General features: G+C 37.3%; 1 protein-coding gene across 1 annotated transcript; it reads right to left on the bottom strand.

Moving 5' to 3' along the window:
• Window positions 1–10,211: 10,211 nt before the first annotated feature.
• LOC140989471 (uncharacterized) lies at window positions 10,212–11,274 on the bottom strand. Its single transcript, XM_073458664.1, has 3 exons — window positions 11,131–11,274; window positions 10,932–11,033; window positions 10,212–10,841 (listed from the first exon to the last, which is right to left on the bottom strand). Exons 1-3 carry the CDS (start codon window positions 11,272–11,274, stop codon window positions 10,212–10,214), a joined length of 876 nt encoding a protein of 291 aa, XP_073314765.1.
• Between the last annotated feature and the right edge of the window lie 1,856 nt (window positions 11,275–13,130).

Raw genomic sequence — 13,130 nt, forward strand, 5'->3', positions numbered from 1 at the left:
TGTGGCCTCGGTTTTATTGACTCTGATGTAAAACAATCTTTATTTTAATAATATTTTACGATTTTATTCGATTATGGCATTATACTTTATCTGTATACCCATGCAAGCTGCATAGATAAAGCCTTTGAATATACAATAGGTACCATGAGATCTGCGTCCCAACGTAAGATCATGAAACTCAATAGGAAGCATACCGTATATTCTAAACAGGTTCCTAGTCGATTCAGCCGCCTAAAACAAGGATAAAGGTCGCTCAAGCTCGAGACTAGCATCTGTGGATAAACACCCTGTTTCATTGGTAAGGGCATAGAGATGTCCATTCACACAGATGGGTGATCATTTGATGATGCACTGAACAACCCTCTCTCGGACTGTCCAAGTGGTTCTCACTTATCGAGTAGAATAGTCCGCAGTTATGGTTGTACACCATTAGTCCTTTGACCCGGGACAATGTAAGGGCTATACGTACTAACATGCACTTTGATCCGTTTACCGACTCCATCGAGGGTCATCAAGTGGCGAGGTTGGGTGTAGTTTCGAAATATGTAGGAGCAATTACATTGTAGTCGGGGATTCACTTTTTACCTACGGGTAAAGATATCCTATATGGTCTGATGAGTCAATAGTGCAAGGAATCTCTGGTCGGAGTAAGACATGTGCAGTGTAGAAAGGTGTTTCCTCAGTTGCGCATACCATGACACTATTACTCAAAGATAAATCACATCGATATCGAATTCATATGCAACTCTCGATATACCAATGGTTGCAGATTCGATCGGGATATATGTGTTGAATGGACCGTACTTTACGCTAACCATGACTAAAGGTTCTTGCAGGCACTATAAGTAATACCTAGGGGATCATGGGGTGATGCTACTAGACGCTCTTACCATGATCCGATGGGTGCAATCAGAAATGAGTTCTGACATTCTTGATCAAGGTGTTGATGAAAAGAATGGGATTACTAGGGTAAACCCGAATAAGAATAAATGTTATTCTGAATCACATGGAGATGTGAACCCACAGCTAGCTGTATCCCTGAACCATTGAGGGTCACACAAGTATCGGATTTTGTGTTCCCGTTGAGATAGTTAAATTTCAAGGAGTTGAAATTTTGCGACTAAAGTTTGATGGAGATCAAACAGGAAGCTTATAAAGGATTTTATGAGCTGATTCCATAGGATGGAAGAAATGGAAGTTGGCGTGATTGCTAAATAAAGAAGGAGAGTGGAACTGCTTGTTTTGTGAAGGAGTTCACTAAAACTGTCAGCTGCCAAATATAATAACTGCCATATATGGTAAGTTCCAAATTTGGTAAATAAAAATTTTGATCTTAGAAATTTTCAATTTTCATTATATGAACAAGATTTGTATCCTTGGTGCTTATAATGAGTTCGGAATCATTTTTTTAGTGAATTTGGAATTTACTAATTAAATGATTGTGCTAATAGTGGTGACTACTAATATGCATAAATTCCCATAAATATTCTAGAGGAGTCTAGAGTTAAATTAACTAATGAGTTAGTTTATAAATTAAATAATAGTTATTTAATTTGATATACATATACATGTATATATTTTATATGGTGATATAAATATGCATATATGATATTATTATATCATGTATTATTAAATGTTAATAAATACATTATATATTAATCATATGGGAGTTTAAATATAATGAAATTATTAGAGTCTTTGTGGGAGATGGACTCCTAATTAGATTAGGAGTCTCACTCTATAAATACACCATTAGGGCTAATTGTTGAATGATGAAAAATTGCACAGAAAACCTTCCCACTTTGAAAAGCATATTTCGGCCATCCCAAAAGTTTTGGAGAAAAATTTTTGGCCACCTTGTTCTTCCACCGCCGGGCCACCGTCGTTGCACCGTCTCTGGATTTTGGTAATTCAGAGATCACTGTCTCAACGCATAAATCGTTTGGCTTTTCTAATGCAAACCAAACGAGGAAAACAGTCTCTGATCGTGGACCTAATTAGGCGATCAAAATTTGAAGAGCCGTTCGTAGGGATTTACAAGAAGGGCTATCTCCGCGCAAAAATCGGAATAGTTTGGAGTCCAAGCATTAAGAATTCAAAGGTATAATTCTAAACACTATACGGATGGTTTTAAACACAAGACGCCCAAGAACAAAATTTTTAAACTTCCGCTGCATCTTGGGTGCGAGAATACGATGTCCCAACACCTGCGACTCGAGGATTTTCAAGGAAGCACCAATATTCGCCGTGTGTGTCTCTAGGTTGTCAAGCCAACACTCAGTCCTAGCCATCCTCTTACCAGATTCAGAAACGAATGTCCCAACTAAATCCTCAAATGACGGCTTCCCTTCCCCATTTGATGTATTGAACTCCGGTGGAGGATTCAACACGTTCTTATTATTTGCGTATGAGAAATTTTCATGGTTTCTCAAACCAGGATGATAAGTATTAGGGGGAAGGTTACCTCGATATCCTCCATAGCTTCCAAAGTTCTTGTTATTGATGTATTGCACTTCTTCAGGAATTTGCGATTCTTCAACGACAACCGATGGTCTCTCAGTGTCTGATACGCTCACTTTGTTCATAGCTGCTAATTGTGTAGTCAACACCGATACCTGTGCAGTCAATGATGTAATAGGATCCACAGCATAAACTCCAACTGTCTTCTTTACTCCCGACCTTTCAGACGGCCACTGGTAGCTGTTAATAGTCATCTGCTCAAGCAATTCATAGGCTTAAGCAGGAGATTTGTCAAAGATCATGCCATCAGCTGCTGCATCCATTGTTCCTCGTGTTTGCCCATTTAGACCGTTATAAAATAATTCAATTTGCACCCAGTTTTCGAAGCCATGGTTCGGGCACTTTCTCAACAATTCCTTGTATCTTTCCCATGCCTCGTACAACTGTTCAAAATTAGTCTGCCTGAAAGTGCTGATCTCAATCTTTAACTGTGCAGAATTTGCAGGGGGAAAGTATTTTGCCAAAAATTTCGTCACCAACTCCTGCCATGTCGTGATACTTCCTAAGGAAAGCGATTGGAGCCATCCTCTTGCTTGGTCCCTAAGAGAAAACGGAAACAAACGCAGTCTAATAACATCATCAGGAACATTATTAATTTTTACCGCATACGTGATCTCCAGGAAAGTCCTCAAATGCACGTGAGGATCAGCAGTGGCAGTTACTGCAAATTGGTTCTGTTGAACCATATTTATAAGAGCAGGCTTCAACTCGAAATTATCGGCGTTGATGGTCCCTCGAGAAATGCCAGAATAATGAGTGTTGATCACTGGTCGGAAGTGATCTCTGATAGGTATAGCGTCTGGCAGGTCATGTCTGTCATTCTCTCTGTTCTCAGCCATTGCTTGGATCTCTTCTCTTCTTGCTTTTCTTAATCTTCTCGCAATTGTTTCGATCTCCGGATCAAAAGTAAGCAAGTCAGGGCTTTGCGATCTTAGCATGCACTGTCAAACAGAAAAAAAAATGAAAAACTCAATTAATGTGAAATAAAATAAATTAAAAAGCTCTAAATTAAAATATAGACTAATTGATAACAATACTGATATAAATTCAAACTTTGACACTGCCCGACAACAGCGCCAAACACTTGTTGCGAGATTTACCACTCGCAAGCGCACGGTTGTCAAGTTTTAATATGTTGAAGTAGAGTATCGTTCCCACGAGGAGTGTAAACAAAAATTATATCAATCTTTGTAATTAGAATAGTCCCGACTTTATCTAGAAAATTCAGTAAAATATTTGGTTTTCTTAAACGAATTAATTGAAAACAAAGAATTAATCTAATCACCGAGTTGAGAAATAACAATGAGAGAAAAATCTAGAGAAATGATTTCAGCAAGTTTCCACGATAATTATTCATGATTGAATTTATATTCATGAATTCTAATTATTTAATGGCCAAGAACACTTAATTATTTTATTCCCCCTTTCCCAAGTAACGAATAAACTGTATCATTCAAACCTCGATTCAAACATTCCTAATAAGAATATAAATTTAAAGGATAAATGCAAACGATATTCTTATCTATGCCTCGCTAACATTATATGCCTTCCGAACTATATAAACATTCAACGATGTGTTTCTAATGATCTATAATCTCAGTCTCTCTTCCGAGTTGTAGAATTAATCACACAACACACAATTTATGGTCAGTAAATGCAGTCAAATCAAAACAAAGAAACACAATTAAATAAAAATAGAATTCAATCAAATAAATAACCACGTCAAATCATCGTGTCCACAAAGCTACATCATTCTCTAGACTAAAAAATTAGTTCATGATGAATTCTAAATAACAGCAAAACATGTTTGAATATTTAGACATCGACACAATAGAAAATAAAAATGAAGGAATCAGATAACAAATCGGAAATGGCGTCTCTGTCTCCCAGATTCGTCTATCTTCGTCTTTGTTCTTGTTCCCTCGTGTCTTTTCTCTCAAAAACGGCTGCGTCGTATGTTTTTTCTCCAAGCACGGCTGAATCTCCAAAGGCGGCTGAATCCCCACGTTGTGACCTAGGACGCGCAATTTATAGTTTTCTGGAGGCTCGGCGTGCGCGGTTGCGCATGAAGTCGCGCGGCCATGCGCATCATTCTGTCGGATGGCTTGTGTCTGCGCTCGCGCGGTTGTGCGTGAAGTGGTACGGCCATGCGCCCGCCTCTGGTTTTCATGTTGTATCTGTGCACGCGCGATTGCGCATGATGTCGCGTGGCCGTGCGCGAGCTTTTGTCTATCTGCCTTTTACATGCACGCGCGGTTGCACGTGAACTTGCGCGGCCGCGCGCGAGCTTCTGGACTTTTGCTTCTTTCCTGCGCGCACTGCCGAATGTTTATGCACTTCATGGTACTCTGTTTTCTTGCATCTACTTGGCTTCGTGTGCACTATTTTCTCCTTTCCTGAAATGACAACAAAAACAAACCAAAAACACATAATTATGTTCGAAACTAACATAACTCAAAATGGATTCTTATATAAAGTGCAAATCTTGCACTTATCAACAACTGAACGTAACTGAACTGAATTAGCGTAGACTGGTAGTTGCCTGAACTGATGATTAATGTGCAAATAATCACAGACAACTGAACTAATCAAAGCTAACTGAAGTTGGGTAGTCAACTGAACGATCAGTTAAGACTGATCAGTTACTCAGCAATCTGTTAACCCTATCGGCTAAAGAGTCAACTAATTTATCAGATGTACAGGTCATTCAGTTAAAGAATGTTGATAACAACTGACAGATGGTACAAAAGCATATCATGACTGGTAGTGGGGAATGTCTTCTATCAGAAAAGCTACAGTGTACGACAATCAGAAGAATAATGACGTGTCAATATAGGACAAATCAACATATATAATTATTCAAATGCAATCAATGTTACCGTTGGAACCAAAGCCTATAAATAGCTGAGGAGATCAGCTGAGAGATAATTTTTGCAGCAACCTTCATTAGATCAGAACCTTCGCGCATATTCAAAAAATTTATCCAAAGTTCAGTCATTCAAGCTCATGCATATTAGATATATCCATGGCTATCAGGCTATATTTCGAGCTTTAGTGCAAGTATTCATTATTGTTTTATTCGGTCTTTTAAGAGATCAGTTGTGTAACGTACCGTATTTTTAAACTAATTGAAAATTTGCGAAAAAATAAAAATTTTCTTAAATAAATAATTAACTTTCAAATTGCGATAAAAATAATCTGCTCATCTAAAAATATTTGAAATAAAAACAATTACCAACAAAGTTTGCGAAAGTAATCGTTTAAACATCGTAAACAATATCATGAAAATAAGAGTATTTGAAACATGCATAAAATTCTTAAAAACGTAGGCGGTCCTCAAGTCTAGCCTCCGCGCAGTCCGAGCCGGCTCATTGGTCCCCACCCCTCGTCTCCTCGTACTTGTCCTCACCTGCATCGATCAAGTCTAGTGAGTCTAAAGACTCAACATATATAAACTGAGACTACCAAATAATACGTAATAAAACCACATGCATTTTAAAGTAGAGCGTACCTACTAGAACTTGAAAACGTACTTGCATAAACATAGATGTGCTATCATATCGTAAAGCTTTTCATAAACATACTTGGACATACATAACATCATCATTTTTCGTAGAGATATGTTTCAAAGCAAATGACTCATACATAAATGCGTCTGATCAGACTAAACCACAGCATTGGGCTGGTAGGGATGTCCACTATCACATACATGAGATCCCCGGTCATGCTTTACCGGTGGATTGGTCCCTGGTCATGCTTTACCTCTTTTCAGTCCTGATCTAAATCCGGTCATGCTTTACTAGGGTGGAGAGGTCATCGGCCAAGTTCATCGGCTTCCAAACCCGTTCATATTTGGTCACAAGACATTTAGCATACCTCAAAAACATAAAATATTTTCTTTTGCACGTCGAACATACTTACATGGCGTTGAGAGATTCGATGGATCTCGCTTGGGCCACTACTGCACATACTAACACAATTACCAGCACTTAATTTTCATAACTTAGACGTAATAGTCGTGCTCACCACCCGAATTAACAATTGACTTGTGACGTTCTAAATCACTCGGGACTTTACCTCGTTTAATCAATATACTAACCCATGACTCGAACCCCGAAACAATATTGGCATAGAGTAAGAAATGTCCCAAGCAATGGAAGACACAGACCTCGCTTAAACCATAGTTCAACATTCCCCCATAAAACTTCGTAACATCTAAACTAACTTTTACTATGCTAGGACATAACGACGTAATAGTACCCAAAGGAAGCAACCCCAAAAAGCCATCTACTCTGCAGCGCTGCGGTGCTGTTTGGGGGAAACTGCAGCGCTTCGGCTCTAGTCCTGCGCGGATTCAACCCCAAAAAGCCATCTTCTACCCATTCTCTTCCCTATGCCTTCTAATGCCACCAAACACAAACTGACTCTAAATGAAACACTGAAAGACGACTGATCACACCACGTGACACCACCTAAGCAGAAAAGAACACCCGGTGATTCCCAACGAAGCCTGCAACAAACAATTCTCAAGAACACATCAAGAACACGTTTTCATAAAATCGCAGTTTGAGCAGTCCCACGAAAATGATCATAACTCACTCGTTCTTTGTCCAAAGATTACGAATTTACTATCAAATCGAAGGTATCAAAAAGTACTACGTTTTATATGTTGAAAGTTTTTCATAAAGTCGATTATAGTCACAGTACTTGAAATGACAGCAGACACATTTTGAGATCTAAAATTTTTTATCCAAAATCATTTCAAATATTTTTGCTCAAACTTTTGCACATCATACACGGATTTTTGTACACAATAAACATCAAAACATATATTATGACACGATCGATGTAAGAACGAAAGAATATGCATGCTTTTAATCTTTAAAACTCACGAAACGACGATACCGAAGCGGAGAGATGCAATGGTTGATCCGAGACGAATTGCGGCACGATTTTCTTGAAGAAATGGACGAGAATTTGCTGAAAAAAAATCGAGGCAAGGGTGGCTGACGGAAACACTATGAACCCTAGCCTCCTCTCTCAAAAGAAATGAAATGGAAATGCAATGAAATGTGTGTGTGTGTCTATCGGGTGTGGTGTGTGTAAAAGTGTGTGTGTGCATGCATTTTGTGTGTATAAGTGTAACGTGGGTGTTTAAGTTAATTAGGAGAAAATGCTTAATTAAATAAATAAATCATGCTAATTAAAATGTTAAACCAATTAATAAGTTAATAAAATGTTAATCCACACTAATTTACCAAAGACCCCCTAATTAAAACAAAATTCACAATTGATAAACTTTAAAAGTATACAAACTTAAAATCACCTAATAAATAACTTAGGCTTTAAAATGCTAAAAATTTAATAAATCAATTAAAATGACACTTTTCTTTACTTAAAATAAAATACCACATTTTACAAATCGTCCAACTCGTCGCCGGTATCATTTCCCCGATCCAGCATCAAATAATCGCCTGAAACATGAAACTCAAGGAAACATTTTGACGTGCATCAATTGAACACAAATAATTTAAAATAATACAAATTCATAAATCATGCACCGTTAAAATCATTTTAAACGTAAATAAATAATTTGACAATTTAAATAATTGCATGGGTTTTACCTGTACTGATTTTGGGCTCTACAAGTTGTGCTAAGAATTTGTACATCAGTCGAGTACTGATAAATTTTTAAACAAGCTAAGAGTTTCAGTTTGACATTGTTCTAAGTCCAAACTGAAGTGAGTTCTTGCAGTGTCTGTAAACACCAAAGTCTTTTAGTGAAAAATCCTATCTTCGAGATATAAGAGGTAACGTAAAAGCATTTGAAGCCTCCGAACATTCGTAAATCTTTGTGTTATTTATCATTCAAGTAAGTATTGTATTTGTCTTTCAATTTTATTCCGCACTTTTTTAGTTAACTGATTGACATTGACAACAAGATTATAGAATTCAGTTTATCACTAAAATGATTCATCATTCGAAAAAGTGATAAAATCTTCAAATATTTATTCAACCCTCCTTCTAAACACTTTCAATCACCCAACCGATCCTAACATTGTACTTTATGGAAGTGTAACAATGATTGATCAAGAGGCTCTCTCTTGTGCACGCCGACGCATGGGGTGCAAATCATAGGCCCGATTTGAATTGGAAAAGGCTTGACTTGTGTGCAAGCGTATGAGTTTGACCTTGGTGCATCGAATGTCGGACCGATCAAAGCAAAAATTGCCTAGCCAGTTTATGCCACCTTTTGTGTTTTTTTTTTCGGTTGATACCTTTCGCATGCCCTTGATACCTTTCACATGGCCTGGCTGTTGGTACTTCGTCTGCCCTCTTTATTGCAACCTTTGGCCTTTCGTATAGCTGCTGTCGGCATATATAAATAGGGGATGTGCCAAAGCCAGAAAACACACCGAAATCCACTTTCTCCTACGTCTCTGCATTATGCTCCTGCATGCTTGCGGCGCTCCTGTTCTTCTGCTCCTGCTTCGTCCACTGATAAAGTTCAAGTACTGTTTTGTTCGCCAGTGTAGTGATTTGTGCAACATCACTGCGGGTCTGCCTGTTGTATCCTGAGAAACAGACGTCCGTTAAAACCTCGAAGCACATACTGAAGAGGACAAATCTGTTTTAAGGAAAATGTACATACTACAGGTCTCGGTTTGGTTTAATTTTTCTTTACACAATAATCACATTGTAAACTCCTTTCGCCTATTGCTTTGTCTTCACAAGTTTTTTTCTAAGCTATTGTTATTAGCATTTTCGCTAACAAATTTTATACTCATTAGTAATACGAAGTAAAATGAATTTGTGAATTTGAAATCCATCATAATTAACATGAAATACTATATAAGCATGTAAGTGTGTAGATTGAAGTTTATGGACTTACTTATGTAAACAATAAAAATATATTTGAAATTCAATGTTTCAACATTCCCTAATGTGTCCTAAATATTTCAAAAAAATGCTTGAGTTGGTTATTTCATCACTTTGCTAGTTAAAACTAGCGGAAATGACATTCACGTGCCAGGTAACTCCCCTTAAAATCAATTGCCTTAATTTCATTTCAAATTTTCCAGCATCATTATTTATTTCTTGGCATCACACAACCAAAATCTCTCTCTCTTCTCTCTGAAACGAAATTGGTGCTACTACAATTTCGGAATTGTTCGGAAATCATACTTAGGATAAGGTTTTCCTTCTATTCCAGATAAAGTTTTGTGGGTTTTGTTCTTATTGAATTTTCAAATTTTGGTTGTAGATATGGTGTAGATGTGTATAAACCACATAATGGAATCACTACAAAAAAGCATGAAATTAATCTGTCGCTGAAACTGTCGCTAATCAAATTAGCGACGGACCTTAAAATCGTCCGAAAATTCACTGTCGCCGACCTATTGCGACGTTTTTTCAAAACTCATCATAATTACCGACGGTTTATGACCAAAAATCGTCGCTAATCAGCAATGGTTTGGAGCCAAACCTTCGCTCTATTTTTATAATTATTTGTACACATTTATAAATAATCTCATCTACTCGTCTAAATTAATAATATTTTCAAATTTGAAAATAATCTATAAAACAATTCGATAAAATAAGCGAACAACGATATTAAATTATGTCATAAAATACAAAAGACAAATAATTCATAAGTGTCAATAAATACATACATAAATATAATAAAATAACTAAGGAGACTGAGTCTCATCATCATCGTATGCGTCGTCGCTATCGCCATCCTCGTCGTCATGACCAAAGTCCTGTGATGGTTGATTGTACACAGGTGAGTACATCAGTCCCTTGCCCGAACGTCGACGATGTGATGATCCAGCTGCGTATGGATCATCAAAATGTGATGACCCCGCTAAAGCGCGTCCTCTGCTAGATGAGCCTCGACCATACAGAACTCGTCGGGATGTATGTGGCTGCTGTAATCCAGCGACGAGTTGATGGACCTGGTCCTCCAGAATCGTCATCCTATACTTCAACGAGCCATTCTCATGCTGGGTCACCTCCAGAGTGGTCTGTGTCGCCTGTAGATCGATACAGAGATGCTCATTAACTCTTTTCTGTGTCTCCCACTCTCGCATCCTCTCCATATCCTGCGACCTTCTGCTCGAACCTCCACGTGGACGTCGAGCCATCTGATCCGGACATAATGTGGAGGCCATGGAACCACAGCCATACATTTGTCTCTTTTTCGTTCCACCTATGACCATGCTGAACATGCTGTTCACCTCTTCTGAACTAGGTGGACTAGGAATCGTCCCATCGTCGAGAGGTGTCAAAGACTCGTTCATGTAAGCCTGCATAGCTTGCTGTTTCAGAAAAAAAAAAGATGTAATTTAAAAGCAATATTTCGTAATACATTTTAAATTTAGGTAATTATAATTAAACATAATACTTACACCGACAAGTCGTGAATGCTCGTCGACAAACGATCCATCGTCGTGTCGATGTGTGTGAACATATAACTCCCACGACGTAGGATCTCTACCATGTTTTTCTCGCTGCATTATTGATTCGATTTTATGTAATTAAAGACGATGAAATCGTATATTTTCATAATAAGCACAATGTTTAATAATTAAATATTAACATATTTACCCATTTCTGGCTATGTCCGCTGTAAGTCTTTGAGCCAGCAACGTGCTTTGTAGTCCCAGTCCCAGGTCTTGCTGGCTGGCAATTCCTGTTATCCTTGTTCTTGGCTGCCCTAGCCAGCCACTTTTCCTCATTCAACGCCAACATCCATGAAGCTCAGTGTGCGTCACTGACTGTTTGCGGATGACGACCATCAATCCTCCACGAGTGAATAGTGTGACGATATTGTGTAGCTATGTTCTTGTACCATAGATGTCTGATGGTAGCTTCTAGATGATCTCGCCATGTATATTTTTCTACAAATGAAATGCAAGACAACAAAAATTCAGATTAATTGTTACTATGACTTAAAATTATGTGTAGAAAAAAAAATTAGAACGTTAAGCAATTACAATTGTAATCTATATAACAATACTTACAGTGAACTCCTCCAATACCACTGTCGCTGATCTTCAGTAACATGCTTCCGTGAATAGCCTTCATCGCATGTCTGCAACGAAAACTGAGCAGTAAGGAACCACATAACCTTGTTGTGATCTGGGATAAATTTGTTATCGAACTTTTTAAAATTAGCGACGAGAATTATATAAATTGATTTAGAAATAAAATGAGACTTAAGAAACAAAAAAAAAGATTTTATAACTTACATGCCATCTGCTACCCATATCAGAGTACGACCATTAGTCGGAGGTGATCCGTCTTGCTGCTCTGCCATATATACATACAGAATCTATATATGCAAACGATTCAGTAATTACGTGTACAAAATAAAATATATTTTATCAAAATTACAATTCAATGATAAATAAACTCAACCCTATTCACTTTCGTCATAGATGTCACGAACATCATCGCTCGAATACTGAACCTCTTCTGTTTCACTTTCAGTGCTGTTCAAATAAATTTTATTACCGTACATAACATTAATATCGACAAAGATTTTGAGACATCAAAAAAAATTGAGTTGCAATGTTATGAAGTCCACTTTCGTTGTTTTGAAATGCATCGTTCGCATCAATTTGATCATGCTCAGTATTCGACTCAACATCAGTGACATAAGCTCGCCTACGTAGACTACTCACATACATCCAATATGATTCAGCTCTCTTTGTTGTTGGATAAGTCAAATACACAACTTGCGAAGCTTGCGTAGCAAACACAAATGGTTCGTGGTATCCCAGATTCTTTTTTCGATTGACATCAACAATTTTGTGCTTTTTGTGTATGCGTGTACCCGAGCGAGGATGAGTATCAAACCAGCAACACTTGAAAAGTAAAACTTGTTTCATTGGTAGACCTGAGTATTCAATTTGTACTATTTCTTCAATTTGGCCATAGAATTCCGTCACATTTCTGCTACTCATATGACCACTTACTTGAAGCCCCGAGTTATTTGTAGCTTTGAACGAAGTATCATGCACCTTGTGAAAGTTAAATCCATTGATGCAATAACCTCAGTAAGTCTAAACTTTCATCAAAGGACCTCGTGCAAATTGTTTAATAATTTGATTTTGAAATCGAACATTGACGAGTTAGCCTACGAAAAAAAGTTTATAACTTTAAATTGTATTATTTAACAGTTTATTGAAATATGTAAATAAAATTAAAAATTGTCATTTATACATATTGATGAAACCATTGAAATAAATTGGTTTGGATGTATGCCTTGACTGAAGAGTCATTTATCTCTGGATTTTCCATACGGATATAATTCTCGTACATGTTGCAATGCATTGTAATTACAATTAAAAATTTGAAAAGAATGTTTATATAATTTAATTAATGTTATACATAATACCTGACAAATGGCTTTATTTCATTACAGTTGAGTAAAATATATGTTGAAAATGCATGATATTCTTCATTTGTAAGCCATCGTGATTTTGCAGCTCCAATCTTGTTACCACGAGTGCGGAAAATTGAAAGAAGTTCTGAGTTGTTAGTGTCAACATCTGTGATTTCCTGACTTTTACCAGTTTTCCGCTTTCTAATGTCTGTTGAAT

The sequence above is a fragment of the Primulina huaijiensis genome, chromosome 12 (genome assembly GCF_012295235.1).
Source record: "Primulina huaijiensis isolate GDHJ02 chromosome 12, ASM1229523v2, whole genome shotgun sequence".
NCBI lineage: Eukaryota > Viridiplantae > Streptophyta > Magnoliopsida > Lamiales > Gesneriaceae > Primulina > Primulina huaijiensis.